Source organism: Pituophis catenifer, unplaced genomic scaffold, assembly GCF_029215685.1.
Source record: "Pituophis catenifer annectens isolate HBS135680 unplaced genomic scaffold, rPitCat1.0.hap2 SCAF_6, whole genome shotgun sequence".
Lineage (NCBI taxonomy): Eukaryota > Metazoa > Chordata > Lepidosauria > Squamata > Colubridae > Pituophis > Pituophis catenifer.
The window spans coordinates 85,149,378-85,176,438 of NW_027256886.1; the positions used below are offsets into that span (position 1 = coordinate 85,149,378).

Below are 27,061 nucleotides of genomic sequence, written 5' to 3' on the forward strand. Positions count from 1 at the left end.
ATAGAAGAGAAGAGTAGAGTAGAATAGAATACAATACAATAGAATAGAATAGAATAATAGAAGAGAAGAGAAAAGAGTAGAATAGAATAGAATAGAATAGAATAGAATAGAATAGAATAATAGAAGAGTAGAGTAGAGTAGAGTAGAGTAGAGTAGAGTAGAGTAGAGTAGAGTAGAGTAGAAGAGAAGAGAAGAGAAGAGAAGAGAAGAGAAGAGAAGAGAAGAGAAGAGAAGAGAAGAGAATGACAGAATTGGAAGGGACCTTGGAGGTCTTCTAGTCCAACCCCCTGCTGAGGCGGGAAACCCTACACCACTTCAGACAAATGGTTGTTCAATCTTTTCTTTAAAATGTCAAATGGTTCAGCATTCACAATTTCTGGAGGCAAGTCATTTCACTGATTAATTGTTCTCACTGTCAAAAAATTTCTCCTTAGTTCTAGGTTGCTTCTCTCCTTTATTAGTTTCCATCCATTGCTTCTTGTCCTGCCTTGTGGTTACTCCTAGTTCTTCTTTTCATTAACCCAATTCCAGCAACCATTCTTTATATGTTTATCCTCCAGTCGCCTAATCATCTTTGTTGCTCTTCTTTGCACTCTTTCTAGAGTCTCAACATCTTTTTTATATAGCTTTTATAGCTTTGTAGCAACCAAAACTGGGTGCAATCTTCCAAGTGTGGTTTTACCGAAGCAGTATAAAGATGTAGGAACACTTCTCGTGATCTTTTTTTTTTTTTTAATTTTGATTTTGATTTATATGCCGCCCTTCTCCAGAGACTCAGGGCGGCTTACAATGCGTTAAGCATTGATTCTATCCCTCTGTTAATGTAGCCTAGAACTGTGTTGGCTTTTTTGGCAGCTGCAACACATGGCTGGCTCATATTTACATGATTGTCCACTAGGATTCCAAGATTTAATTGTAGAAGTAGGTGAGACTAACTGAAGAATACATCTTGATTAAAAACGGTCAAACTAAGCTCACTTATATATCACTAAGCATACTGATCACTTAAAAGTCACTCCTAATATCTAAAAGGTAAAGGTAAAGGTTACCCTTGCACATATGTGCTAGTCATTCCCGACTCTAGGGGACAGTGCTCATCTCCGTTTCAAAGCCGAAGAGCCAGCGCTGTCCGAAAACGTCTCCATGGTCATGTGGCCAGCGTGACTAAATGCCAAAGGCGCATGGAACGCTGTTACCTTCCCACCAAAGGTGGTCCCTATTTTTCTACTTGCATTTTTTACGTGCTTTCGAACTGCTAGGTTGGCAGAAGCTGGGACAAGTAATGGGAGCTTACCCCGTTATGTGGCACTAGGGATTCGAACCACTGAACTGCCGACCTTTCGATCGACAAGCTCAGCGTCTTAGCCACTGAGCCACATAATCCATTTTACCCATCAACTTCAAAACTAACAGAAATTAATTTTTAAGTTCTCATTGTCTATTCATTTTCATCTCAGTTATGATAGACGGCCAGAGACTCTTAAATGAGGAACAGCAATGAGCAATCTGTATTTCAAGCAGATATTCGTAACACACAACATGTGCTAATGACTTATACAGGCTAATGCTGGACCAGTTCGTCTGGTATTACATAATGTGTGTTCTCGCTGTTCTGAACATTGCTGAATGATTGACAGCATCATTAAAGAGATGACACAGAAGCTTAATTATTTCTATCTCGATCTATTGGAATCAGCATAGCACATAAGGCAACGAAAGCCCTTCAAAACACTCTAAGCAGATCCAAAGACCCAGCATTCCCAGAAGATAAAACAGGAGTCATCTACAGTAGTGGCCAAAATTGTGGAAACCTTTTGGGAAAAGTGTATTTTCTAAAACTAGCTAATAACACCACTTCTTCTTCTTCTTCTTCTTCTTTTTTTTTTGGAGGAGTACCATAAAATTATATATCAATGGAAAGATAATTTAATCAAGAATGTAATGCCATAACTTTTATGAAGGATTTGCTATTAGAATAGCAGTTACAGTATAAAGAAGAAAAGTGAAACACGTAGAAAACACCAGATATACAAAAATTATCCCCGTGTCAGTTAATCCTTAGTTGGGTAACCTTTAGCATGAATTACGGCCTTACAACATCTTCCCATGGAGTGAACCAAGTCTTTTAGTTCTGCAACTGTTATCATGTGTGAAACCAAGATGGAATGATTGCTTCTATTAACTGGGTTTTATTGCTGGGTCGCTTCTGACTAACAAGTTTCTTTAGTCAGCTCCATAGATTTTCCATTGGGTTATTGGCTATTCCCAGGCCATTCCAGCAGTGGAATAGGATTATCTTGAAACTCAAAAAAAAAAAAAAAAAAAAAAGTGGTGTTATTAGCCATCAAACCTCAAAAATACACTTTTCCCCAAAAGGTTTCCACAATTTTGGCCTTTACTGTACAATATACAATGTAAGGACTGCAACAACCACTATGGAGGACAAAAAGCCAGAAGACTGGCAGAAGGCATCCACCAACACCAACTGACAGTCAGAAGACATGATGAAAATTCTTTAATTCCACAACTCATAGACAGATTGAACCCTAGTTTCAATTGGGAAAATGTGACCATCCTAGACCAGGCCAAGTCCAAAAATGCCAGAGAATTTCTAGAAGCTTGGCACTCTGACAAATCAGCCATCAACAGACATAGAGACATAAACAACATCTACAGACTATGCAAAAGAGACCATCAACGAGGCCAAAAGGGAACAAAAAAAGACCCCAGCACCTCTCCACTAGCCATCAGATCAGCACGGATTAACTCCGAGGTTAACCTCAGACCAACAATCAAGTAAACAAGACCCCAATAAAGAAACTATCAAAGAAGCCAACAGCAAACAGCCCAACCAAAGAATCTCTAAGATTATTCCCACCAACACTGATAAGACAAGACACCTGAATATAATGTGAGAGCAAACTCACTCCTTACTAGCTGATGATGTTGCCTAGATGGGTAATGAAATGTCTGCAAAAAAACCCAAAACAAAACAAAACAAAAAAGAAGCAAGCCCAGAGAGTACCATGGACTTATTTCTATCTATCTTCATTTCTGAGGCAGAAATACAGAATAGATCCCTGACACTCAAATAGCTTCAGGGTCATTTATTGAAGTTAAATGGGGTGAGATGTGATTCACTTAACAACTATGGTAAGAAAGGTCATGAAATGGAGCAAAATCCACTTAACAACTGTCTCAGTAGCGGAAATGTTGGGCTCAATTGTGGTCGTAAGTTGAGGACTACCTGTAACAGGTCTGTGAACACCTAGAAGCAAGCAAAATCAAAACCACAAGGCAGGATGGGTTTGTCAAAAACAGACCATACCAGATAAATCTTATTGAATTCCTTGATAAAGTGACAAGAAAAGATTGAAGGCAAGCTAAGTCTAGGCAGAAGAAGAACATCATGGTTCAAAATCTGAGGGACTGGTTTGGAGAAAACTCAACAGCACTTTTTTCTGCGGCTGTTGATAAAAAATAGGATTGCCAACATCCATTGACGGATATGGCATCAGAAGAAGAAGACAAGGTGACAAAATTAGTGGACCAGCAAAATGCTGTGGACAGAGTTAGTATATTTGGACATCTCTTTGCAGACTCCACTGCCTCTTTGCCCTCTGGAAGGCAGTACCTTCTTCCTGGGAATCCAGACTACATTCCACCCCACCTAAATGGAAGCAAAATACAATCACAGAACCATTGAAATATTTTGCTTAGAACAGAATCATATATGGAGAGAGAAAGGCTATGTGAAATGATAGAGGGATATCAAATCAAATAGCCTCGTAGACAAATAACAGAAGAGTGACAACATTATTGAAGAAAAATTAACTACAACACATTCTTGGTGTGGATCAGGCCAAACTAAGTAGTAAGTAAACTAAGACATTACTAGGGCTAATACCTGCCCAACTAATGTCTTAGATACTTACTACTTAACATCTCATTTTTGTGGGAAATTTACAATGAGCAAGAAATCCCCATAAGTACTGGATCTGGAGAAACAGAATGGTTCAGAATGCAAAGGGATTGAGGTAAGGATGCATATTTATAATAATTATTTATCTTATACAGCTAATACATTTAACAAATAAATAAATAATATCCGAGGTAGCTTTAGGCTAAGGTCAGGTAGGTATGATCTTGGGGTGCCAGAATGTAGGGGATAGAACTGCTCAATAGAACATCTTACAAGGCGAAAGAAGAAAAGTTAAACAAGATCTACAAATTTGGAAAAAAGAGAGGGAACAAATTGGCAGATCCTGAGGACTATAAACATTGTGCATTTTGAGGAACAGTTCCAGGATTGAGTAAATGTTTCTAATATTGGCCTTTTGGTGTGATGGACAATTGGGACATTGGGATCTTGGTAGACTATTGAGTAATTCTTAGCCCATTAAATTAAAGTAAAATGTCACAATAGGGAGAATTAGATGCATCTCAAAATGAAATTCTATTGATGCTTCAATGTATTCCGGAAGCTATGCTAAAGAACCATAGGGAGATGAAGGAAGTGATACATGACACAGATGTGAGATGTGTAAATGATAATGATATGTAAATGATAATGAAAATTGTACAAGAAATTCAAGAAATAGAGGAGAAAGTAGAAAGAGTGGAGGAAGAAATAGAGGAGACAAATCAACAAACAATACAAACAGATAAAGATGAGGAAGAGATAGTAAAAATTCCTGAAACGGAGCAGGCCGACCACGCTTTAAGAACTCAAAATATAGAAGAGCACAAAGAGAAAGAACTCCCAGGAGAGAACAAAAAGTCATTGATGGGCATGCTGGAGATTCAACAATGAGAGGTAGATGTAAAGGCAGACTAAATATTTAGATTAAATAAGAGTGATATAAGGAGATGCAAGATCCCAAGGGAGGAGTATGGGTGATTGGTCAAAAAATCAATAAGAGTTGAAATACTAAAAAGGGCAAGAGATGATGGATAGATATGGAATACTTCTTAATATAAGATTTATTTGATTAAGAATTAAAAAATAAAGGTAGGAATTAGAAATGGGGAAAATATTACTAGGTATATTGCTATATAATATATTACAATTAACATGCAGATGCAAAAGTTAGAAGTTGAAAGACTATTATCAGATATACCTGAATAGTATTATTATTGTCATGAGTATTGAGCATAAAGTAGATTGATTATTATGATTATTATATTAATGGTTGATACAGGCTGCTGCCAGCGTCCTAGGTATCAACCAAGTATTTTCTTAAAATATATGATTTCCGAATAGCGCAGTTTTTTGCAGTTCCGCTGGTGTTATTGCAGAAAGCTGCAATTTCTTGATATGTTTTGTAAAATTCTTGGACATGGTACCAAGTGCCCCGATGACAATGGGTATCACTGTTACATGTTTCATCCATAGCCGTGTAGTTTCGATGGCCAGGTCATGATATTTCGTGATTTTTTCCAGTTCTTTTTCTTCGACTCTGGCGTCTCCTGGTACAGCAATATCAATAAACTGTACGCTTCGGCTCTCGACAACTGTGATATCTGGCGTGTTATGTTCCAAATGATGATCCGTCTGTATTTGAAAGTCCCACAAGATCTTCAGTCTCATCATCATCATCATCATCATCATCATCATCATCATCATCATCATTTTAACTATTATCATTAATATCAGAATTATATTTTGTAAAATGATTCAGACAATACCCTGTTCATTAAGCACCTATGTATGTTTAAGGGGAAAAAAATGGATAAATAAAATTTTTAAAAAAGGGAGTAAATAATTTGGGTTAATGTTTAACCTTTATAATTATTTGTGTATTAGCTTTTATAAACTCTCGGTTAATGTTTAACCTTTACAAGAGGAAAGAAACTTCAAGCTGCACGAGGAATAAGCTTACTCACAAATGAAGGGAAATATACATGTCCCAGGATAATGTTGCAGGTTCTAATCTGACTCAGTCACCTGGATCTTCTGAGTTTTTGGGTTGTGCTGGAACCCATCCTCAGGGAACTTCTCCCTCACCAAAACATGTGAATCAATTTACTGCTGATGATGAAGATTTGAAGGTGGTCACCATGTGGTGCTCCCCCCCACACCTGGGGTTTCAAATTTGGGATTAGCAGTGCACTGGAGACATAAAGAGGTATAAAGGATGAAGACTCTGTGAAATGTAAAACCACATCATGAAAGAGTAGGATATTTCTACAACACCGGAGATTGCCGTAGCTCTAGCAGTGGTCTTCTCAGGTCTAAGCCAGGGGTCTGCAACCCTAAACACTCAAAGAACCATTTGGACCCGTTTCCCACAGAAAAGAAAACACCGGGAGCCACAAAACCTGAGTGGGCGTGGCCAACTCGACATCACTCACTTCCACAACTCCCTCTCTGTATCTTTCTATGTCTCTCTGTCTTTGCCCCAGCCACTTTTCCATCACCCCCTGTTGCCCTTACCTTTTCAGGCCAGACGAGGAGTGACTGGGAGGGGAGGGTGAGGAGCGGGCCCAGCCAGTGGTGGGCTCCAACAGGGAGCCACAGCAGAGGGCCCAAAGTGCTGCATGTGGCTCCGGAGCCGCAGGTTGCTGACACCTGGTCTAAGCTGTGAAAACAAAACTTTGAAAAGGACCATAAGAAGACAATGCATTTCTTGGCATTTTGGACTTGCAGCTCTTTTCTAAAAATATCTTTCACTTCAACAAAAAGTACGACTTGGAAAAAGATCCAAGATAATATTTGCCTTTATTCATCTTTATTGACAATCCTCATTTCTGTTAACAAAATTCACTATGCTTTTATAGATTCTTTAACCTTAAAGGGGTTAAACAAACCCCTTTTCGTTTACATCCATTTTAAAATTCGTAAGTTAGAAAAGATGCGCTAGAATGTATTGATTTTAGAAATATCATTGTTGGGAGATTTGTAAGAAAAGGAGATTTTTCCCACTTCATCCAAACCAACAAGAGGACTTTTGGAATAAGTCAATGCTTGAAATTGTTCCGTGTCTCACAACTATTAAGCGTAGCAGACTGGAACAAGACAGGAGTTTAAAAATGCAATGTACCTACAGTAACATTTGATTTACTTTTTTGCTCATTTATAATGAAGAAACAATTTTAGTTTAGGAACTTAGGGTTGGGGATTAGGGTTAGTATTAGTAAAGCAATCTGTTTATTTCTTGCCTAAGCTAGAAATCCAACAGAACCAGAGGTGGTATTCTGCCGGTTCGTACTGGTTTGGGTGAACCGATAACGGAGATCGTGGATGGGCCCGTCCACCAACCCTGGATCTATGCCGTCCTATTTAGGTACGGTTTTGAAGCCGGGCGCATGTGTGGAAGATGTGCGTGCGAGCAAAGTGCATGCGCAGAAGCCTGGGTACATGCGCGGAAGGTGCGCACACACACGAAGTGAGTGTGTGCGCACACGGCGAACCAGTAGCAACAAAATGTGAAACCCACCGCTGAACAGAACCACACATTTTGTGCAGAGAGACAGGCTGAAAAGAACAATTCATCATTTTAGAGGATGTGACTTGGCCAATTTTGAGAATTCCTGCACTGCATAATTAAATTTATTTGACTGTAAAGGCAGAATAGAGGTAGCCCTTGACTTACCACAGTTTGTTTAGTAACCATTCAAAGTTACAACGGAACTGAAAAAAGTGACTTCTGAACACTTTTTCAACTTAACGACCATTACAGTAGTCACACGATCAAAATTCAGACACTCGGCAACCGACTCGTATTTATGACGGTCGCTGTATCCCAAGGTCACAGGATTCCGTTTTGTGACCTCCTGACAAGCAAAGTCACTGGCGAAAGCCAGATTCACTTTTTTTTTAAAATTTGATTTATATGCCGCCCTTCTCTGGAGACTCAGGGCGGCTTACAATGCGCTAAGCAATAGCCTTCATTCTTTTGTATATTTATACAAAGTCAGCTTATTGCCCCCACAAACTGGGTCCTCAATTTACCCACCTTAGAAAGGATGGAAGGCTGAGTCGACCTTGAGCCTTGGTGTTGCAGGCAGCTGGTCTTAATAACCAGCTTAATAACAGGGTGCCTTAGACCACTGTACTACCAAGGCTCTTTGACTTAATGACTGTATGACTAACTTAACAACTGCAGTGGCAGGAAAGGTTGTAAAATGGGGCAAAACTCACTTAACAACAGTCTCTCTTAGCAGACCAAATTTTGGGCTCAATTGTCGTTCTAAGTCAAAGACTGGTTGTAGTGTTGTACAATATATATATATTTTCTTGATATAACATCAGAAACAGAAGCTCGAGATGTACAAAACAGCTGCCCAATGATCAGTCCATAATTTTTTCCAAATTTATTTAGGAAAAGAAAAGTAACATGAGCAAAAATGAGCGTACTTTCAGTGTTACAAGAAAGTATATATAAACGTCTAGCAATAATCAATCTGATTTTTAAATACAAAATAACGACATGAACACCTAATATACAGGTTTCATTCGAATACATATTTATTAGATAAATATTAGGTTTGTCACATCATCTAACTACATACAATTTTTGCAAGACTAAAAATCACAATTCTTTTTTTTTTTCTGACCAGTTTTAAAGTATGAAATGACTGGAGTTGTACTGTACATACAATGTACAAACAAAGACAAATGGCCATTTTTGCATGTTAATTCAGATTGTACTTTTTTTATTCTCGTTCGGATCACAATATCAAAAAATTGTACAAAGTATGAATTTGGTTACAATCTTTTTTATTATTATTATTATTATTTAATCCCCTTATTTTCTTCATTTTTTTTCCGTAGCACCCTAAAAATACACAGGTGATAAAGACTAATACACTGAAGCTAATTATTACATGAAGGTAAAACAAAAAACAAAACAAAAGCAATTTTTTCCCCACAAAAGATTCAGAGTATATTACAAGAAATGAAACAAAGGTGGAGACTTCACAAACGCTAACGAACAGGATTCATTTCCCAGATAAGATGGTTCTTCAAGCTTTTTTTTTTTCCTGTAAAATAAAAACAATACACAATCCAAGGAAAATGAATGCATTTCTGTTAACATGTCTCTATTTCCCATTTACATATGTACAGATGTCCCTTGGAGTCTCCACTGCAAACATTAGTGTGTGTGTGTGTGTGTGTGTGTGTGTTGTGTCTCTCTGTGTGTTATCATCCTATAATAACAATAACAACAATAATAACAATGCCTTGGCAGTAGAGCTATAAATCTTTGTGTATGCTTTTCCAACTATTGGGAAAATTTAAAAAAGTTGAAAACTCAAACAAAATGCCCCTAAAACAACAAATTGTGTGTGTGTGGGGGAAAAAAAAAACTCAAAACACTATATAAATTTGCTTTTCAACACACACACACAAAAGCAACCCTCATTAAGGCCATAACTTATATTTCTTCAAAGTTGCACTGAATGTTAACAGGACTGACTTTTGAGGACTTAACTCCACACTGTTTTAGCAGATATTCTCTGTATTTTAACAGGATGGCAGTGTAATTTATTTATTTATTTATTTAATCTCCCCCCAGCCTAAAGCAATACAATATTGCTGATGAATCATTGGTGTCTATTTGTGGGTTTGTGTTTGTGCGTTTGTGTGTGTTAAGTTGCAGGGCTTTCTAAGCTGATTTTTTTTTTTGCAAAGCGCGCTCTTTCAATCAAATCCGTATCCTATCCATCAATTTAGCCGCAGAGATTCCGTGTTTTCAATAAATAGGCTTCTCCTTTTTTTGCAGACCAAAGCAACATAACTCGTTGAACCCTGCCCCCAATGCAGATTGAATTTCTGTTATTTGAGGAAATAATAAACCTTCAAATAATGGGAAGCCTCATACAAACAATTGCCTCAGTTGTAGATGTTTTCCCTCCTATCATGCTTCCAAAAAATAGTAATAATAATAATAGTAACTTTTTAGAGGCTTTTATCTAAATCCCTATGAGCCAAACCCTTCCTTCAACACACCTGCTTTAAAATAATTTGGTTTCAGTTATGCGGAAAAGCAAGAAGGGTTAAAAAAAAAGCAAACGAATGCAAGCACTTGTTGGAACAGATATGTGCTTAATAATAAAGGGGCCATTTTGAAGAATTACACAACACTGTCTATGGTTTAAGATTGGCCTCCAACAAATTGCATCCATTAAGCTGAAGACACTCAGTGTCTTCTGACTGACATAAAAAAATGGCAATTTTTTTAGCTTGTTTTGGGCAACCAGACATAGCTGTGCCTGATGTTCAGTGATCACAAATAAGGATGGATAAATTTGAGGAAATATCTTATATTTTTTAAAAAAGAAATACCTCCCGCACTTCTATCTTCATGATTTGTCATCTACAGCCCCAAGCACTGTAATGTATATCAGATATCAGGGTTTATCCTGCTCCCCCTTTTCTTCTCTCCTAGGTGTGGATAAAGCATAATTCTCAGATATATTTTAAAAAGGATCTTTAAAAATAATAATAATAAAATATATGTCTATAAAGCAGGTGACAGTCATAATTCTTGCTCTTTTGTGTGTGCGTGTGTGGCCCCTTATCACATGGGACTGATGGATGATATGGATTTGCAAACAGATAGGGGCTAATTTATATTAAGAAAGAAAGAAAGAAAGAAAATTAAATGCTCCCTTAGTTCAAGAACTTTTAACTGGGGATGGATGGGAGAAAGAAAGCAAAAGAAGAAGAAGAAGAAGGAGGAGGAGGAGGAGGAGGAGGAGGAGGAGGAGGAGGAGGAGGAGGAGGAGGAGGAGGAGAAGAAGAAGATGAAGAAGAAGAAGAAGGAGAAGAAGAAGAAGAAGAAGAAGAAGAAGAAGAAGAAGAAGAAGAAGAAGAAGAAGAAGAAGAAGAAGAAGAAGAAGAAGAAGAAGAAAAGAAAGAAAGGAAGGAAGGAAGGAAGGAAGGAAGGAAAGAGGAAAAGGCCATTCCCTCTTATGTATTTTAAAAACACAAGTTAAAAAAAGTGTTGGCTATTATAATCAATGACAAGGCTAAAATATTCACAAAAGATATTTACAATATTGATTCTTAAAATAATTGATTTCGCATAATGAACAGCACTTTTTTCTTTTTTAAAACGAGAGAGAGAGAGAGAGAGAGAGAGAGAGAGAGAGAGAGAGAGAGAGAGAGAGAGAGAGAGAGAGAGAGAGAGAGAGGAGAGAGGTGGGGAGAGAGGGGAGGAGAGAGAGGGAACTGGAGCAAAAGTAAAACGTAAGAACAGGTCTGCGTAAAATATTTTTTTAAAAGTCAACACTTCTGTTGGAAAAGAATAAAGGAACTAAAACTGCCATTTCCTGTTTAGCGACAGCAAGATGCTGTGGGTTAGCACATATCTATATATCTATATATATAAAAGGAGAGATATAGAGATATCTATATCTATGTGCATATATATCTCAATCTGCATATACAGCAGTGGCGGTAGAACAAATGCTCCAAGAATTTACAAGCCTGACTTCAGCGGAGAGAACAAACGCAGGATGGATGCACAGTTTTTCTTTTTTCATGCCATTCATTGAGAAGATGATGACAGAACTTACACATGGAAACCAACAAGCCAGAGAATCCCTGGCCTAGATGTGACAGCCTTCTGTTGATACTGGACAAGGAAGGGAGCAATTGTGATTTTTTTTTAAGATGGAAGGGAGGGAGGAATTAGAGAGAGGAGAGGAAGGAAGGAAGGAAGGAAGAAAAGGAGATTTATTTATTTAGCCTATGGCAAGGGAAAGAAAAGAGAGGAAGGGATGAAAAAGATTGAGGAGGGAGGGAGGGACGAGTTAGAGAGAGGAGAGGAGAGGAGAGGAGAGGAGAGGAGAGGAGAGGAGAGGAAGGAAGGAAGGAAGGAAGGAAGGAAGGAAGGAAGGAAGGAAGGAAAAAGAGATTTATTTATTTAGTCTATGGCAAGGGAAAGGAGAAAGGGATGTAGGAAATTGAGGAAGGAAGAAGGCAGGGATGGAAGGAAGGAAAGAGTCAGGAAGAGGAGAGGAAGGAAGGAATTAGAGAGAGGAAGGAAGGAAAAAGAGATTTATTTATTTAGCCAATAGCAAGGGAAAGGAGAAAGGGATGTAGGAGATTGAGGAAAGAAGAAGGGAGGGAGGGAAGGAACGAAGGAAGGAAGGAGTCAGGAAGAGGAGAGGCAGAAAGGAAGGAAAATTTATTTATTAAGCCTATGACAAAGGAAAGGAGAGGAAGTGACAAAGGAATTAGAGGAAGGAAGGAAGGAAGGAAGGAAGGAAGGAAGGAAGGAAGGAAGGAAGGAAGGAAAGCAATATCTGTACACAGAAAGTAGATGTTGAAATGTTGGCCCGCGACAGAGCAGAGTTGGCACACATGCACTTTCTTAAACACATAGTTTACTGTACATAATTTATAAAAAGAGGACGACAGCACAAGAGTGGGCTCAGAAGTGACTGGAAGCTCATGCAGGAAGGAAGCAACTGAGGGAGAACCACAAATACAGTGAAGCATTCGGCATGGGAATTGGCAGGAAAATTGCAGCAGAATGACTTAATTTTTTCCTCACGCCCAATATCCTTAGAAATCTACATTTAAAAAAAAATGAAGAAGAAAGAAAGAAAGAAAGAAAGAAAGAAAGAAAGAAAGAAAGAAAGAAAGAAAGAAAGAAAAGAGGGAGAGGTGCTGTCAGGTAAAATGATAAAACACAAGATCAAAAGGATGAATGACAACACAGCCTGGAAAGCACTTAGGGTTATTTGGTGTTTCTCTGAATATAAACACCTGTTTCAATTCCTCAAATCCTTGATTTGGATTAAGTGGACAGGGACATCTGGTCAGACAAAACAGTCAAGATTTTAGCTGTGATGTAATGGAAACCTACCACTTTAAAAAAAAAAAAACTTATTATCCTGCTTCCACCCTGTAGGGTCTAGGACCGTGATGGCAAACCTATGGCACGCGTGCCACAGGTAGCACGCTGAGCCATATCGGTGGGCATATGAGCGTTGTCTTAGCTCAGCTATGGTGCGCATGCATGAGCTGGCCAGCTGATTTTCAGGCCTTCTGGGCCCACCGGAAGTCAGGAAATGGGCCGTTTCTGGCCTCCGGGAAGGTGAGGAAGGCCGTTTTCACCCTCCCCAGACTCCTAGAAAAGCTCTGGAGCCTGGGGAGAGTGAAAAACAGGCCTTCGGGGCCCACCAGAAGTTGGCAAAAAACGATCCTACAGGCCCACCGTGCCATCACGTGCCAAAAGCAAGGGGGAGCGCAGGGGGGGGGGGTCGCGTGCACATGTGCGGGGGGCAGGGCACATTGAATTATGGGTGTGGGCACACATGTGCATGACACACGCACCCCGCGCTCACACCGCTTTTAGCACGTGATGGCCAACTCACTGCGAGACAATTCTCCACGGGACAAGAGTTACACTAATATCGAAGAAATGGTGGAACAGAAAGGAGGGATAACATGAAATGTGAATGACAAAAATTATAATTTTTTTAAAAAAATTATTTTAAATGCTTCCAATTGAATTATTGAATGGTCCTGCAACAACTTGTCCTGTGGTGGGTGGGTTGGCTGTGGCGAGTTGTCCCATTCCGCACCCTGCAGGTTAAAAAGGGAGTAGAGTTTCGATCACCTGATTATGGTGGCCATCTTGACTTTGAACCTTTTCCGTCGCTTTGCTAGCTGGCCTTTATTTCCTGTCCCTTCCCCTTTCCTGTTTTCGGTAGGAACCGAGCATTTTTTAAAACTGCCCGAGTAAAGAAAAGAGAACGTTCTCATGGCTAATGTTTTGCAGGGTTTTCTTATTTCCTATGCAAAAAAAGGTTCTCGCCTTTTTCCCATTTTTCTGTCCTTTTCCTTTTTTTTTCCAGGGACTGGCCATTCGATTACCCAAAAAAGACAATCAATGGAGAGAAAGCGTTTATCGGAAAAAAAAAACACGAGACGTCGGACCACAACACGTTGTGTAAAGGGAAAGAGTTGTTCTGCCCACAAGAGTGATTAAATCAAATCAAAGATGCTACAATTGACTAGGAAAAAAAAACCCCATGCTTGCCACAACTTGGAGATTTCACAGGACCATGGGGTGGGAGGAAAAGCCCCACTGTCTGATGTCTCCCTCTGACACGTGTTGTATGTGTACCATACTTGTGACATGACTGATTTCTTTGTGCTTTTTGGTATTTTTCGAGTTCCGAGTCTGAACTGTGCTGCCAACGGTTGTCCTTATTTCGTCTGACAGGTAGACTGGAATCTGCATAACTTGGAGAGGACCGAGTGGAACAGACATTACAGCCAAAGGAAGGAAACGCATGGATGGAAGAACACCAGTTGGAAAGACACTCTGAAACTGGTCAAGGATGGACCTGTTGCCCTTTGCTTTCTTTCCTTGCTGAGAGTGGCTGGGATGTTCCTTGCTAGATATCCCAACAAGTCATCCACTCTTTCGGTCTGCAGAACCAGCCCGAAGAGTGTGAGGTTTTTTCCCCACAATGGTCTGGGATGTGGCCAGGCAGTCTAAGAGGTTAATCCTCAGATTGTCCTCTTGCTTCTCTTCACTGCCACCGCCCAAACGTGGGACTCAAGCAGGTCCGAGGTGAAGACGGGAAGGAGTGTGTGTGTGCTGCTGTAACGCTTGAGCGGCGAGCTTGACCTCGTGGGAAAGAGTTACTCGCGATTCCTCGCTGTGAAGCTACGGATGTGTCAAATGGGAGGAAGGTGGGTTGGGAGTGAAATGAAGAAGGCTTCAGTTGTTCTCAAAAAGAGAGAGAAGGTCATCGTTGCTATTGCTTGGTAAGTCAGGAGGATCCAAATAGGAAAGTAACTCGTCGGGGTTTGTGAGCTCGGGAAGTAGCTACAACAGAAAGAGAAGACAGGTGGTGAAGCTCTTGTCAAGCGTGAAGGCATCCATGGCCCACGTCAGTTGGAAGATGCAACTTCTAAAGCATTGACAGAGACGCTCAATGCCACTAAATGACAATAGAACGTTGACCTGCGATGGGGCCTTCACTGACGGAAGCCAACCAGAAATGGCTCTTTGAGCATCTTTGTCTCTTGCACACAACCACATAATTTGTCCATGCACATAAAGAGCCTTCCATGGAAAATGCTAGCTGAGACCTTTCTCCCCAAATTGCATATTTAGGGAAACTCTTCATCAGAAGGACCTTTTGTATATTTACTCCCTCATGTCCATAAAACAGAGAGCTGAAGTTGCACTTCAGACTTCTGCTCATCTGTTCTAAGATATGCCTTTTCTTAGGTATGTTCTAGTCTTCAACTAGGATTCATCTACCCAGTCTCAGAAATAAATGTGCTTGATAGACTAAGCTGGCAGTCAAAAATGTTTAGCAGTGGCCATCAGCGTTTTTTCAGTGCAACGGTCAGATTACCAGCAAATACAGTTACACACCCAGGTAACAAATCATATATATATAAATATTTCTACTATGGTTTTCTTAAAGCCAATGTCCTTTTATTCAGGCATGTTTAAACTCAAAATTTAGTGGGAGAAAGTCTTCAAAAAATTCAATTTTGCAAGGGTTCATCAATTAACAGAACAAATAAAACCGAACACTGCTGTCTAATTAACTAATATCATGTAGCTTGTCTGATCCATTTATTCAGGACATCCCACACTCTGGAGTTTGGTGAAATGAAACGTGAGGCTTCCTGAATGAAAACACTGTTAAGTGTTTGATTTTGCCAGCATCAGAAGTATAAAAAATTACATTACACCGTTTTCCCTTCCAAATGCCACAGATATTTGTCACAGTTTAGATAGCTTGAACAATCTTATCTGAACGCACAGATGTGAACTGAAAGAGTGGTGTTTACTTACATGGGTGCTTCCATTCACATATTTTGAATAATTTTCCCTCCTAAAAAGTCTTGTATGTTAACTTTTTTTACCCCCAACTCTTCGGCTAACTTTCTTATTTATGGGGGAAAAAACCCATCCACACTCTTTGCTTACAAATAATTTTGCCCCAGCTCATCACAAGGACGAGTGACTTTCATCCACACCAAATTATGATACAACTGCATCTTAGCAAGCACAGACAAATAATAAACCTGCCTTAGAGTTAACGTAACTCTTAATAACTTTATGAACATGTCCATGTAGTTGCTTTGAATGCTACATTGCTTTTTTCCCCCCCATGATGTCTTTCTCCCAGTTTCCTAGTTTGTAGTTCTGGAATTTCCCAGGGCTCTATCTGAGGCCGGAAAGGGTCTAACTTACTCGACATTTTTTTTCCAGATCAGCCTGAAAGAAAACTGGCCGGTCAAATCTAAAGTTAACTATATGCTGCCACCTAGCTGGACATAGCAAACATTACACAACATTAAATATACTAGCTGCAGGAGTAAAGGTAAAGGTTCCTGTCACACATATGTGCTAGTCGTTCCCGACTCGGGGTGGTGCTCATCTCTGTTTCAAAGCTAAAGAGCCAGCGCTGTGAGATTTGAACTGCTGAACTGCAGCTAGCAGTCAGCTGAAGGAAGTAGCCTGCAGTATTGCACTCTAGCCACTGTGCCACCTCTTCTCTTAAATGTTTTCCCTGTCCAGTTGTCTTCAACTCTAGGGTGGTGGTGTTTATCTCTGCTTCCTCGCCAAGGGAGCCTGTGTTGTCCCAAGACACTTCCGTGGTCATTTGCCCGGCCTGTGACTATACACCAAGTTGCATGGAATGCTGTTACCTTTCCACCAAAGTGGTACCTATTAATCTACTTGCGTTTGCATGTTTTTGAACTGCTAGGTGAGCAGGAGCTGGAGCAATGAATGGGAACTCACCCCATCGCGCAGCATACGGATCTCAGACCCAGGCTGTCAGCTTTCAGCATCTTTAACCGCTGAGCAACCACATCCCTTTAAGACCAATAGGGTGAGTTCACAGCTTCGTGTCCTAGTTCACGTCTCTTTAAAGTCCAATCCTTCATCTTTGAACAATTGGTGAATCTGCACAGAAGGTATTTTTTTAAAAACAATTGTGGCTTCCTTACATTCTTCTTTTGCTATGGGCTGCGTTCGCAAGAATTAAGTCAATAAAACGAACAAGGGCTTAACCTTGTTGGCTTCTTGTCACTCTGCCAGTCTAATTCCTTAGTTTGGAATTCAGATAAAAGATTGCAACTTTAGTGAAGCTTTATTAAGCTGAGCTGATTAACTTCAGGCCTAGCAGGTAGATTGGGAAGCAGTGAAAATATCCTGAAATAAGACAATGTTAAACAATTTCCATTACTGTTATCAAGAAAGCTACATGAATATGTTCATATATGCAACAAGAGTTGAGCTGCTCTATCTGCACTAAGGTTTAAAGAAGAACCGTGTTATGGACCTCAAAATGCCTCTATAGAGGACAGAAGACACTTCTGAATATGGTAGGTGATAGAGAAGAAATAACCCAAAAATCAGAAATCTTCTATCAACATAAACCCCTCTAAGAACAGAAGAAGGGACGTAGTGGCTCAGTGGCTAAGACTCTAAGCTTGTCGATTGAAAGGTTGGCAATTCAGCGGTTTGAATCCCTAGTGCCACGTAATGGGGTGAGCTCCCGTTACTTGTCCCAGCTTCTGCCAACCTAGCAGTTCGAAAGCACATAAAAAATGCAAGTAGAAAAATAGGGACCACCTTCGGTGGGAAGGTAACAGCGCTTTGTGCATCTTCAGTGTTTAGTCATGCCGGCCACATGACCACAGAGACGTCTTTGGACAGTGTTGGCTCTTCGTCTTTGAAACGGAAATGAGCACCGCCCCTCGACTAGCACATATGTGCGAAGGGAACCTTTAAGAACAGAAGAATGTTATCAGTATCACATTATCCCAAAGGTGCTTTTCCAAAAGGCAACGGGACTTCCTTGATTTTTTTTCTCTTGAAAATATTTTGCTTCTCATCCAAGAAGCTTCTTCAGTTTAAAAAAAAAACAACAACCCCAAGGAAGTCCAGTTGCCTTTTGGAAAAGCACATATGGAACAACAGTGACCTGGATGAATGAGAATCTCCACAGATGTTATCAAGAAGTTATCTTTCAGACCTGTTAATCAATCAGAGATTTTATAACAAGCCACAATTTCCATTGGCCTGAGGTCATGTCCCTGAAGTTTATTGCCAGAGAGGAAATGAGGAGCAAGCACAGAATGGATTTGAATTTCATGCATATCAGCTCTTCTTAACTTCCCTGTCCAGTTCTCAATTGTCTATGCATTTGTAATATTGTTTTAACAATATTTAACAGATATTTTCTGTCGCAGCACGGTAGATAGGACCACAAATTAACCCAAACAGGCTTGGCTTGCCCCAGCTAATTTCTAACCAATATGTGGGCGTAGACTATGTAAGCCAGGGCTCTCTAACCTTTGCAACTTCATGACTTGAGGACTTCAACTCCCAGAATCCCTCAGCCAGCATTGCAATAGCACTTAGACTTATATACCACTTCACAGTGCTTTACAACCTTCTCTAAGTGGTTTACAGAGTCAGTCTCTTGCCCCCGACAATCTGGGTCCTCATTTTACCCACCTCGGAAGGATGGAAAGTCAACCTTGAGCCTGGTGAGATTCGATCTGCCAAATTGCAGGCAGCCGGCAGTCAGCAGAAGTAGCCTGCAGTACTGCACTCTAACCACTGCGGCTCATAGCTGACATAGCATAGCTGGCTGAGGAATTCTGGGAATTGAAGTCCACAAATCAGCCAAAGTTGGAGACCCCTGATGGTAAGAGGTATCCTTCCTTCCATCTTTTCTGACCTCGAATGCACTGTGAAGGGAAGCAGATGACAGAATGACACAGACTTACATCCAGCGAAGGTTCCGGCATGTCAGATGTCCCCTGCCCACCAGGTTGAGCTTCTAAAGCTGTCGAGGGGTTAAAAGCCATATCGGTGTGAGGATGGTTGCTAGAAGCGGCCTGGGTCGGCTGCCGGGATGGCTGAGTCGGGGGACCACTGTGATGTAATGGCTGCCCTGACTGGCTGCTGGGATGAGGGACGTGCAAACCTTGAGGCATGGAGCTATGGGATTGATCAGTGTTGCCAGGATGAGGGATCTGCAGAAGGAGGAAAGAAGCAGGAAAGGAGACATGAGGAGATGAGGTGGCAAGCTGGGAAGATGGGGAGAGCATGGTGCAGGGGGTGGGGGGAATTGTTTCATAAACCATCATCGCTACAAGCCGTCATCATCCAGGAGAAACCCGTTTGGGCACTCCACCTGTCACTGAACCCACGGCCTTCCAAACACAATTTTTTAGAAAAATACTTGGAATAAGAAATGGTGGTTCTATTGGGTTGTATAGTCCAGATCCAACCTCATGCCTTGAAAATTTGCAGTAATTAGGAAAGTTGAAACTTCTTTCGTTTTTCTAATCCCAAAGATGCTTTTTTCCAAGAGGCAACTGGGCTTTCTTTGTTTTTCTTTTTTTTTTTTTTAAAAAAATAATCTTTATTTACATTTTCCATTAAAAACAAAAAAAGAACAAAACATCATATAAATAACAAACAAGACAACACAACAGCAACAACAACAACAAAAAAGCAAGCATACCTATAAGCAGTACCTTAATAACCTAGTATTCGGTACTGTATATCTATATTATAATCTGGAGAAGACAGAACATCTTGCATATCTTTATAAAACAATTAGGTCTATCCGACCTCACTTTACTTGTATAATATAAGTTTCTCAATAGATATAATTCCTCATCTAATTTGGGTTATATTTTCCTCTTCTCTAGCCACCTATAGAATTTTTCCCAAGATAAACATATTTGTGTTTGGTCTCTGTCTTTTAATTTTTTGGTCAATTTATCTGCTTCCGCACAGTCTAAAATCTTCTTTATAATAGCTTCCTCTGATGGGATATTTTGATTTTTCCAAAGTTGAGCGTACGCCAATCTCGCCGCTGTGATGATGTGTAATGCAAGATACCATAAGTCTCTTTTAATACTTTCCAGGTTGGAGCTGAGCAGGCATGTCTCTGGTCGCCATTCGATCTTTTGATTTAAAATCTCATTCAGCCATTTTTTATTTTCTCCCAGAATTCTACTGCTTTCGGGCACATCCACCACTGATGGTAATAGGTGCCACGCTCAAACTCACATTTCCAGCATTCCGCAGACTGTCCAGTGAATCTTCTTCAGTTCTCACTAAACTAACTGAACTGAAGAAGCTTCTTGGATGAGAAGCGAAACGTCTTCAAGGAAAAACAAAGAAAATCCAGTTGCCTTTTGAAAAAAGCATCTTTGGGGCAACCATGACCTGGATGATTAAAAATCTCCACAAACATGTAAGTTTTCTAGTATGTTAACTTCTAGTTAACTCTCTAGTATGTTGACTTCTTTAACTTTTCTGGTATGAATTTTAATAAACTGAGCACAACGTTCTGTGTTTTTCTTTGGGGCAAAATACTTCCCAACTAAACAAATATACATCAGAAAATCACCTATTGATAGTTTAGTTGCATGGTGCAAGGAATAAAAAGAAATGAGAAAATTAATATTTCAATTATTATTATTATTATTATTATTATTATTATTATTATTATTATAAAAAAACCTCCCTCCAATTGTTCTTTACTGTTCTGCATATAGACATACACTCATTCTCTCTCTGTGTGTGTTTGTTTGTTGATGAACTCTCTTTTTACACAGATCTTCCTTCATTGCAGACTATAATGACTGAAGAATAACAGAATTGAGAGGGACCTTGGAGGTCTTCTAGTCCAACTCCCTCTCAATCAGGAAACCCTATACTATTTCAGACAAATTGCTGTCCGGTCTCTTCTTAAAAGCCTCCAGTAATGGAGCACCCACAACTTCTGAAGGCAAGTTGTTCTACTGGTCAATTGTCCTCAGTGTCAGGAAATTTCTCCTTAGTTCTAGGTTGCTTCTCTCTTTGGTTAGTTTCCAACCATTGTTTCTTGTCCAGCCTTCATGTTTTTGGAGAATAGGGTGACCTCCACTTCTTTGTGGCAGCCCCTCAAATATTGGAAGACAGCTATCATGTTGCCCCTATTCTTTCTTTTCATTTAACTACGCGAACCCAGTTCCTGCAGTCGTTCTTCAGATGTTTTATCCTCCAGTCCCCTCATCATCTTTGTTGCTCTTCTTCGCACTCTTTCTAGAGTCTCCACATCTTTTTTATATTGGGGGGACCAAAACTGGGTGCAGCATTCCAAATGTGGGTTTACCAAGGTTTTATATGTATGAATTAAAAAAAAGAGGTGTCTTTTAAACTCACCTGTATATATAGTTGCAAACCCCATACACAAACATAAGGACACAAAAGGAAGTGCACAAACATATAGAACTATTTTCATGTATGTAGTCACAGCACATCATATGTCAACCAGCTCAATTTTCTTCAACTTTAGACATCTAGAAGGAAACCATTTGTGCTCTCGCTTATGCTGGTATTCTACTCTTTGAAGACTGAAGGGAAGGGAAGGGAAGGGAAGGGAAGGAGGGAGAAGGAGGAAGAAAAAGAAAGGGAATCAAGGGGAAGGGAAGGGAAGGACAAGGGAGGAAAGGGAGAAAGGAAGGAGGGGAGAGGGGGGAGAGAGGGAGGGAGGAAAGGGAGGGAGGAAGGGAAGGAAAAGAGAAGGTAAGGAAAAGAGGATGGAGGAGAATAAGGAAGGAAGGAAAGGAGGGGGAGAGGGGAGAAAAGTGAGGGAGGAGGAAGGGAAGGGAAGGAGGGAGGAGAAGGAAGAAGTAAGGAGGAAGGAAAGAAGGGAAAGGGAAGGAAAGGGAAAGAAAGGAAAGGAGGACGGAGGAAGGAAGAAAGGAAAGGAGGAGGGAGGGAGAAGGAGAAATGGGAGGGAGGGAGGAAAGGGAGGGGGGAAAGGAAAAAGGGAGGAAAAGGAAGAAGGAAGGAGGAAGGAAAGAAGGGAAAGGTAAGGAAAGGGAAAGAAAGGAAAGGAGGAGGAAGGAAGGAAGGAGGGGGAGGGAGGGAGGGAGGAAAGGGATGGAGGAAGGGAGGAAGGGGAAGAAAAAGAGGAGGGAGAAGAAGGAAGGAAGGAAAGAAAGGAGGGAAGGAAGAAAGAGGCGAATTGCCCCCATTTCTTAGTATCTGGTTAATCTCAGTCCTTATAAAGTGTGTGAAATGAAGCTGAATGTCGGCTCAAGTTCATTTTTTTTTGCAGACAGTGCTATTTTTCAGCCTCAGCATCAATTGCATTATGGCAGGCGCTGCAGACCGCTTCATCTTACCGTAGCCAAGAGACATTAAAAATGATTTATGAAAAAGGCTAAAGTAATGGCTTCTGGGAGAGACCTCATATGGGGAAGTGGATCTTAAATAATCACAAGCCAGGGCAGCTTTCCTCTTTCAAAGGGGTTAAGTGTATTTTTCTTTCGGAAAAGGATTTACCTCCTTCTGGGTTTCTAAATGTGTGTATATTGTGGCAGCTGAATGTTAAGCTTGCAATGTTCTATAAAGGAAATCTGAAAATAAGCAACCCCCAAAATGGGATTTTTTTTGGGGGGGGGGGAGGTTTTATTTATTTCAGAAACAAAATAAATCCGTGTGAAAAATGTTTTAGTATTAAAAAGTAATCATGCCTTTAGATCAGTGGTGGAATTCCATTTTTTTTACTACCGGTTCTCTGGGTGTGGCTTGGTGGGCATGGCAGGCAAAGGATATTGCAAAATCTCCATTCCCACCCCACTCCAGGGGAAGGATATTGCAAAATCCCTATTCCCACCCATTAAAAAGAGCTGAGGTGGTGCAGTGGTTAGAGTGCTGTACTGCAGCTACTTCAGCAGATCAGCGGATCAAATCTCACCGGCTCAAGGTTGACTCAGCCTTCCATCCTTCCGAGGTGGGTAAAATGAGGACCCAGATTGTTGGGGGCAATATGCTATTTAGTATACTGTCTTTGTTGTAAGCCACCCAGAGTCCTCGGAGAGTGGGCGGCATAGAAATACGAATAATAAATAAATAAATAAATAAATAAATAAATAAATAAATAAATAAATAAATAAATAAATAAATAAATAAATAAATAAATAAAATCCCCATTCCCTCTCCACTCCTGGGGGAAGGATATTGCAAAATCTCCATTCCCTCCATACTCCAGGGGAAGGATACCGCAAAATCCCCATTCTCTCTCCACTCCTGGGGGAAGGATATTGCAAAATCTCCATTCCCATCCACTCTGAGGCCAGCCAGAGGTGGTATTTGCTGGTTCTCCGAACTACTCAAAATTTCCACTACTGGTTCTCCAGAACCTGTCAGAACCTGCTGAATAGCACCCCTGCATTAGATTTGATAGATTTGATAACTGGTTGCTTTTGGTGACAGGAACTGCACCAACTAGGGACATGTAAAGCTAACCAGTTTGAGGTGGAATGTCCTGGAGAACTTTGGCCTGAAGGTGCTCTTCAACTGGACTTTCTTGGGTGTTTTTTTTTCCTGGAAAACATTTCCCTTTGGACAGTTCTGCTGTTTCCAGAAGAAAATTGTTCAAACCCAAAGGAGTTTGAAGCAGGAGCGAAATTCTACCGATTCGCGCGAACTGGTAGTAAAAAAAAAAAAAAAAGCTACCGGTTTGGTCAAACCGGTAGTTTAAAAAAGCTACCGGTTCCTCTGAACCGGTATTTCCGATAATCAGCTGTGCAGCGGGGTTTAGCTTTGCTAGAAAGCAGGAAATCCTGTTTTCTAGCAAAGCTAAATTGTGCACTACAGCTGATTCTCCCCCTCGCTGTTCTACTTACCTTCCCAAGCCTCCTTTTGATGTGTATGCGCATGCACGCCGCATGCGCCTAAAGGAAGCTTGGATAGGTAAGTAGAACAGCAGGGGGGGATCAGCTGTGCAGCGGGGTTTAGCTTTGCTAGAAAGCAGGAAATTCTGTTTTCTAGCAAAGCTAAATCGCGCACCAAGCTGAACCCCCCTCGCTTCTACTTACCTTCCCAAGCCTTTTAATCCGTACTGCGCATGCATATGCACAGTGCACGTTTGGTGCCGAGTGCGCATGCGCAGCCAGCAAACCGGTTTGGATTTCACCACTGGTTTGAAGTATCTGAGGCATGTTTTGGTATTTTAGTTGACATAGACTTATTTCAAGGGTGAGACCACGAAATTCCCCTAGAATGCCATGGTCTAGAAAAGAGTTAGCCTGGCATGGAGGAGGAATGGAACAGAAGCTCTTAAGATACATCTTTGGGTGAGGGAAATCGTTGGGGTCTCGTGCGTGTGGTCAGAACGCAAGTGAGTTGAATTCAGCCAAAGTGTGTGAGATATATCGGGCTCGTTTGTTTTCATGAAATGCACAACTCCACTCTTAGTATTGCTTAAGAGTGAACTGATTTAAGAAAAGGGGAAGTAGAATTCCGTTTCGCAGCAGTACCTCCCGCTCCAGATGGCCTCATGTAAGACATCAGTGGAACAAACTTATGCAACTACAGATCATTTATGGACTGTTCAAAGTGACAATGGCACTGAAAAAAAGTGTCTTATGACCGTTTTTCACACTTATGCCCATTGTAGCATCCCCATGGTCACATGATCAAAATTCAGACACTTGGCAAATGAGTCCTATTTATGATGGTTGCAGTGTCCTGACGTCTTTTGTCTGAAATGGAGGTCTTCTAGTCCTACCCTCTGCTCAAGCAGGAGACCCTAGACCCGTGATGGCGAACCTATGGCATGCGTCACAGGTCGCACGCATAGCAATATTGGTGGGCACACGAACTCAGCTCCAGGGCGCATGTGCGTGCCAGCCAGCTGATTTTCAGGCCTTCTAGGCCCAACTGCAATAGGGAAACAGGCTACTTCCTACCTCCTGAGGGCTTGGTGGGGGTGGGGAAGGTCTGTTTTTTGCTCTCCTCATGTTTCATAGCCTTTCTAGGAGCCTTGGGAGGACCAAAATGGCCTCTCCTCACCGGATGCCCTCTGGAGGCCAAAAACAGCCCATTTGTCAACTTCTGGTCCCACAGGAAGTTGGCAAATGGGCCATTTTTGGCCTCCGGAGGGCCTCCAAGGGGGTGGGGAAGGCTGTTTTCGGGGCCTCCCCAGGCTCCTAGAAAGGCTCTGAAGCCTGATGAGAGCAAAAAGCTGGCCTACCGGGCCCACCGTGCCAAAAGCGGGGGGGGGGGAGGGGAGTGCGGGGAGGAGTGCGGGAGGAGTGTGTGTTGTGTGCACATGAGTGGGGGTGGGGCACATAGAATTATGGGTGTGGGCATGTGCCTGACCCCCTGCGCTCCCCCCCTTTTGCCACGCGATGGCAAAAAGGGTTGCCATTACTGCCCTAGCCAATCTCAGACAAATGGCTCTCTAATCTCTTCTCCATCTCCTCCAGTGATGGAGCACCTACAACTTCTGGAGGCAAGTCATTCCACTGGTTACTAGTTCTAATTGCAATGGTCATAAGTGCAAAGATCGGTTGTAACTCACTTTTTTCAGGGCCATTTAGACTTCTGATAGTCACTAAACAAATGGTTGTAAGCCGGGAACTACATGAATATGTTGGAGATATGGAAAGGCAAATAACTTTTTTTTTTCCCCATTGGGGAAATCAAATCATTCTTTTCATTCAGCGAGATACTTTGCGATGATCATCACCCCAAAATATCCAAGCGGGTTTTTGTTGAGCCTCGGTGACACTTGGAAAAATAAAAATAAAGTTAAAAATGTGCCAGTCCAAAAGAAGAAATATGGAATCTGTTGTCCATGTATTGTTTTTGTTAATGGCTGGAAAGCCATGTACGTTTTCTTGGTTATCACTCCTAAAGGATTGTCGAGGGAGATCAACAATTATTATGGACTCTATTTAGAAGTGAGTGACACCGTAACATTAAATGCGTTTTGGCAAATAGCATACAAGGTCCAATAAAAGGCAGTTTTATTTAGCTGAGGAACAGATGAGGAGTGTAGACAGTACAGTGACTGCAATCTCTGAAACCACTTCAATCATGTCCTTGTATCAATTTTTGTCTTCTTATGTGACTTCAGCTGCCAAGTTAAATAGCCTCTAATATAATAAAAGCTTGATTTAATGGAGCTTCATTTCACGTACTTTGGATGCGACAGGCAAATTTGAGCACTTGAGAAGATCACCAAGAAGACACTAAGACAACTGGAGAGTGGTCATACTGAATCATAGCAATGGCACTTAGACTTATATACCACTTCACAGTATTTTTACAGCCCTCTCTAAGAGGTTTACAGAGTCAGCCTATTGCCCCCCCAACAATCTGGGTCCTCATTTTACCGACCTTGGAAGGATGGAAGGCTGAGTCAACCTTGAGCCGGTCAGGATCGAACTCCAGGCAGGCGGCAGAGTCAGCCTGCAATACTGCATACTAACCACTGTGCCACCAGGGTTCCAGTTATGACATTGGCTGTTGTGGCTCTGTTGCCTGAGCCTGGGCTATCGACAGATGCAGACTCTGAGAGTGAGGGAGAGGAGTTGGCAAGGCCTCCCTCTCCAGGACCCTCCTCTCTGGCAATGCCTCCGGAGGACACCGAAGGCCAAAAGATAGGCTCAGAGCCAAGCATGTCCCTGCAGCCACAGGTGGACAGCGACGAAGAAGATAAGTGCTGGCTGGAACCTCGGCAGAGGCGCAGGGAGAAGCATGCGCAGCAGAGGGGAAGGCGTGCCAGAGATTAGCTGAGTCACTGGACCACACCCCACAGGGTATAAATGTGGGTGTGGTGGCCGGTTCAGTTTGTGACGAGCAAAAACTGGAAATAATCCATGATCTCTGCGTTATTGCACTTTGCCTGCTTTATCAGACTGCATTTGGATTAATCCTTGTATTGTTGAAACTCTGCCTGTTTTATCGGAATGCTTGCAGTCTAATCTTTGTTTTGTGTGAGTAAAGTCTGAATTGGCAGCTAGCCACTGGGTTGCTGCCAGCTTTATCTTCAAAGAGTTTTGTCATGTGGCTTATTAACTCCGGACCGTCTGTGGGGGTGCGTGTGTGGTACGGGGACAGAACATTGGCATTGTCATGAATGGAAGAGAAAACGCAAGGAAAAATGTTTTTCTTAGTCGGTTTACAATACAGTGAGGCACTATTTGACTCTTCGGAGAAGAAAAAAAATCTTTTTTCATTGTACACATGTTGTGCATTGACAATAAAGGTTTGATTTGATTTAATCTTTCTTCATGACCTAGTTC

General features: G+C 41.2%; 1 protein-coding gene across 1 annotated transcript in view; it reads right to left on the bottom strand.

Annotated features, from left to right (window-relative positions):
• Positions 1-13,427: 13,427 nt before the first annotated feature.
• ZMIZ1 (zinc finger MIZ-type containing 1) overlaps positions 13,428-27,061 on the bottom strand; it is a 412,625-nt gene continuing 398,991 nt past the window's right edge. The window contains exons 23-24 of the mRNA XM_070946491.1: positions 18,743-18,991; positions 13,428-14,801 (exon numbers count right to left, since the gene is read on the bottom strand). Coding sequence (XP_070802592.1) covers positions 14,694-14,801; positions 18,743-18,991 — 357 coding nt within the window. The 3' untranslated portion in view covers positions 13,428-14,693. The remainder of the gene's footprint in view (positions 14,802-18,742; positions 18,992-27,061) is intronic.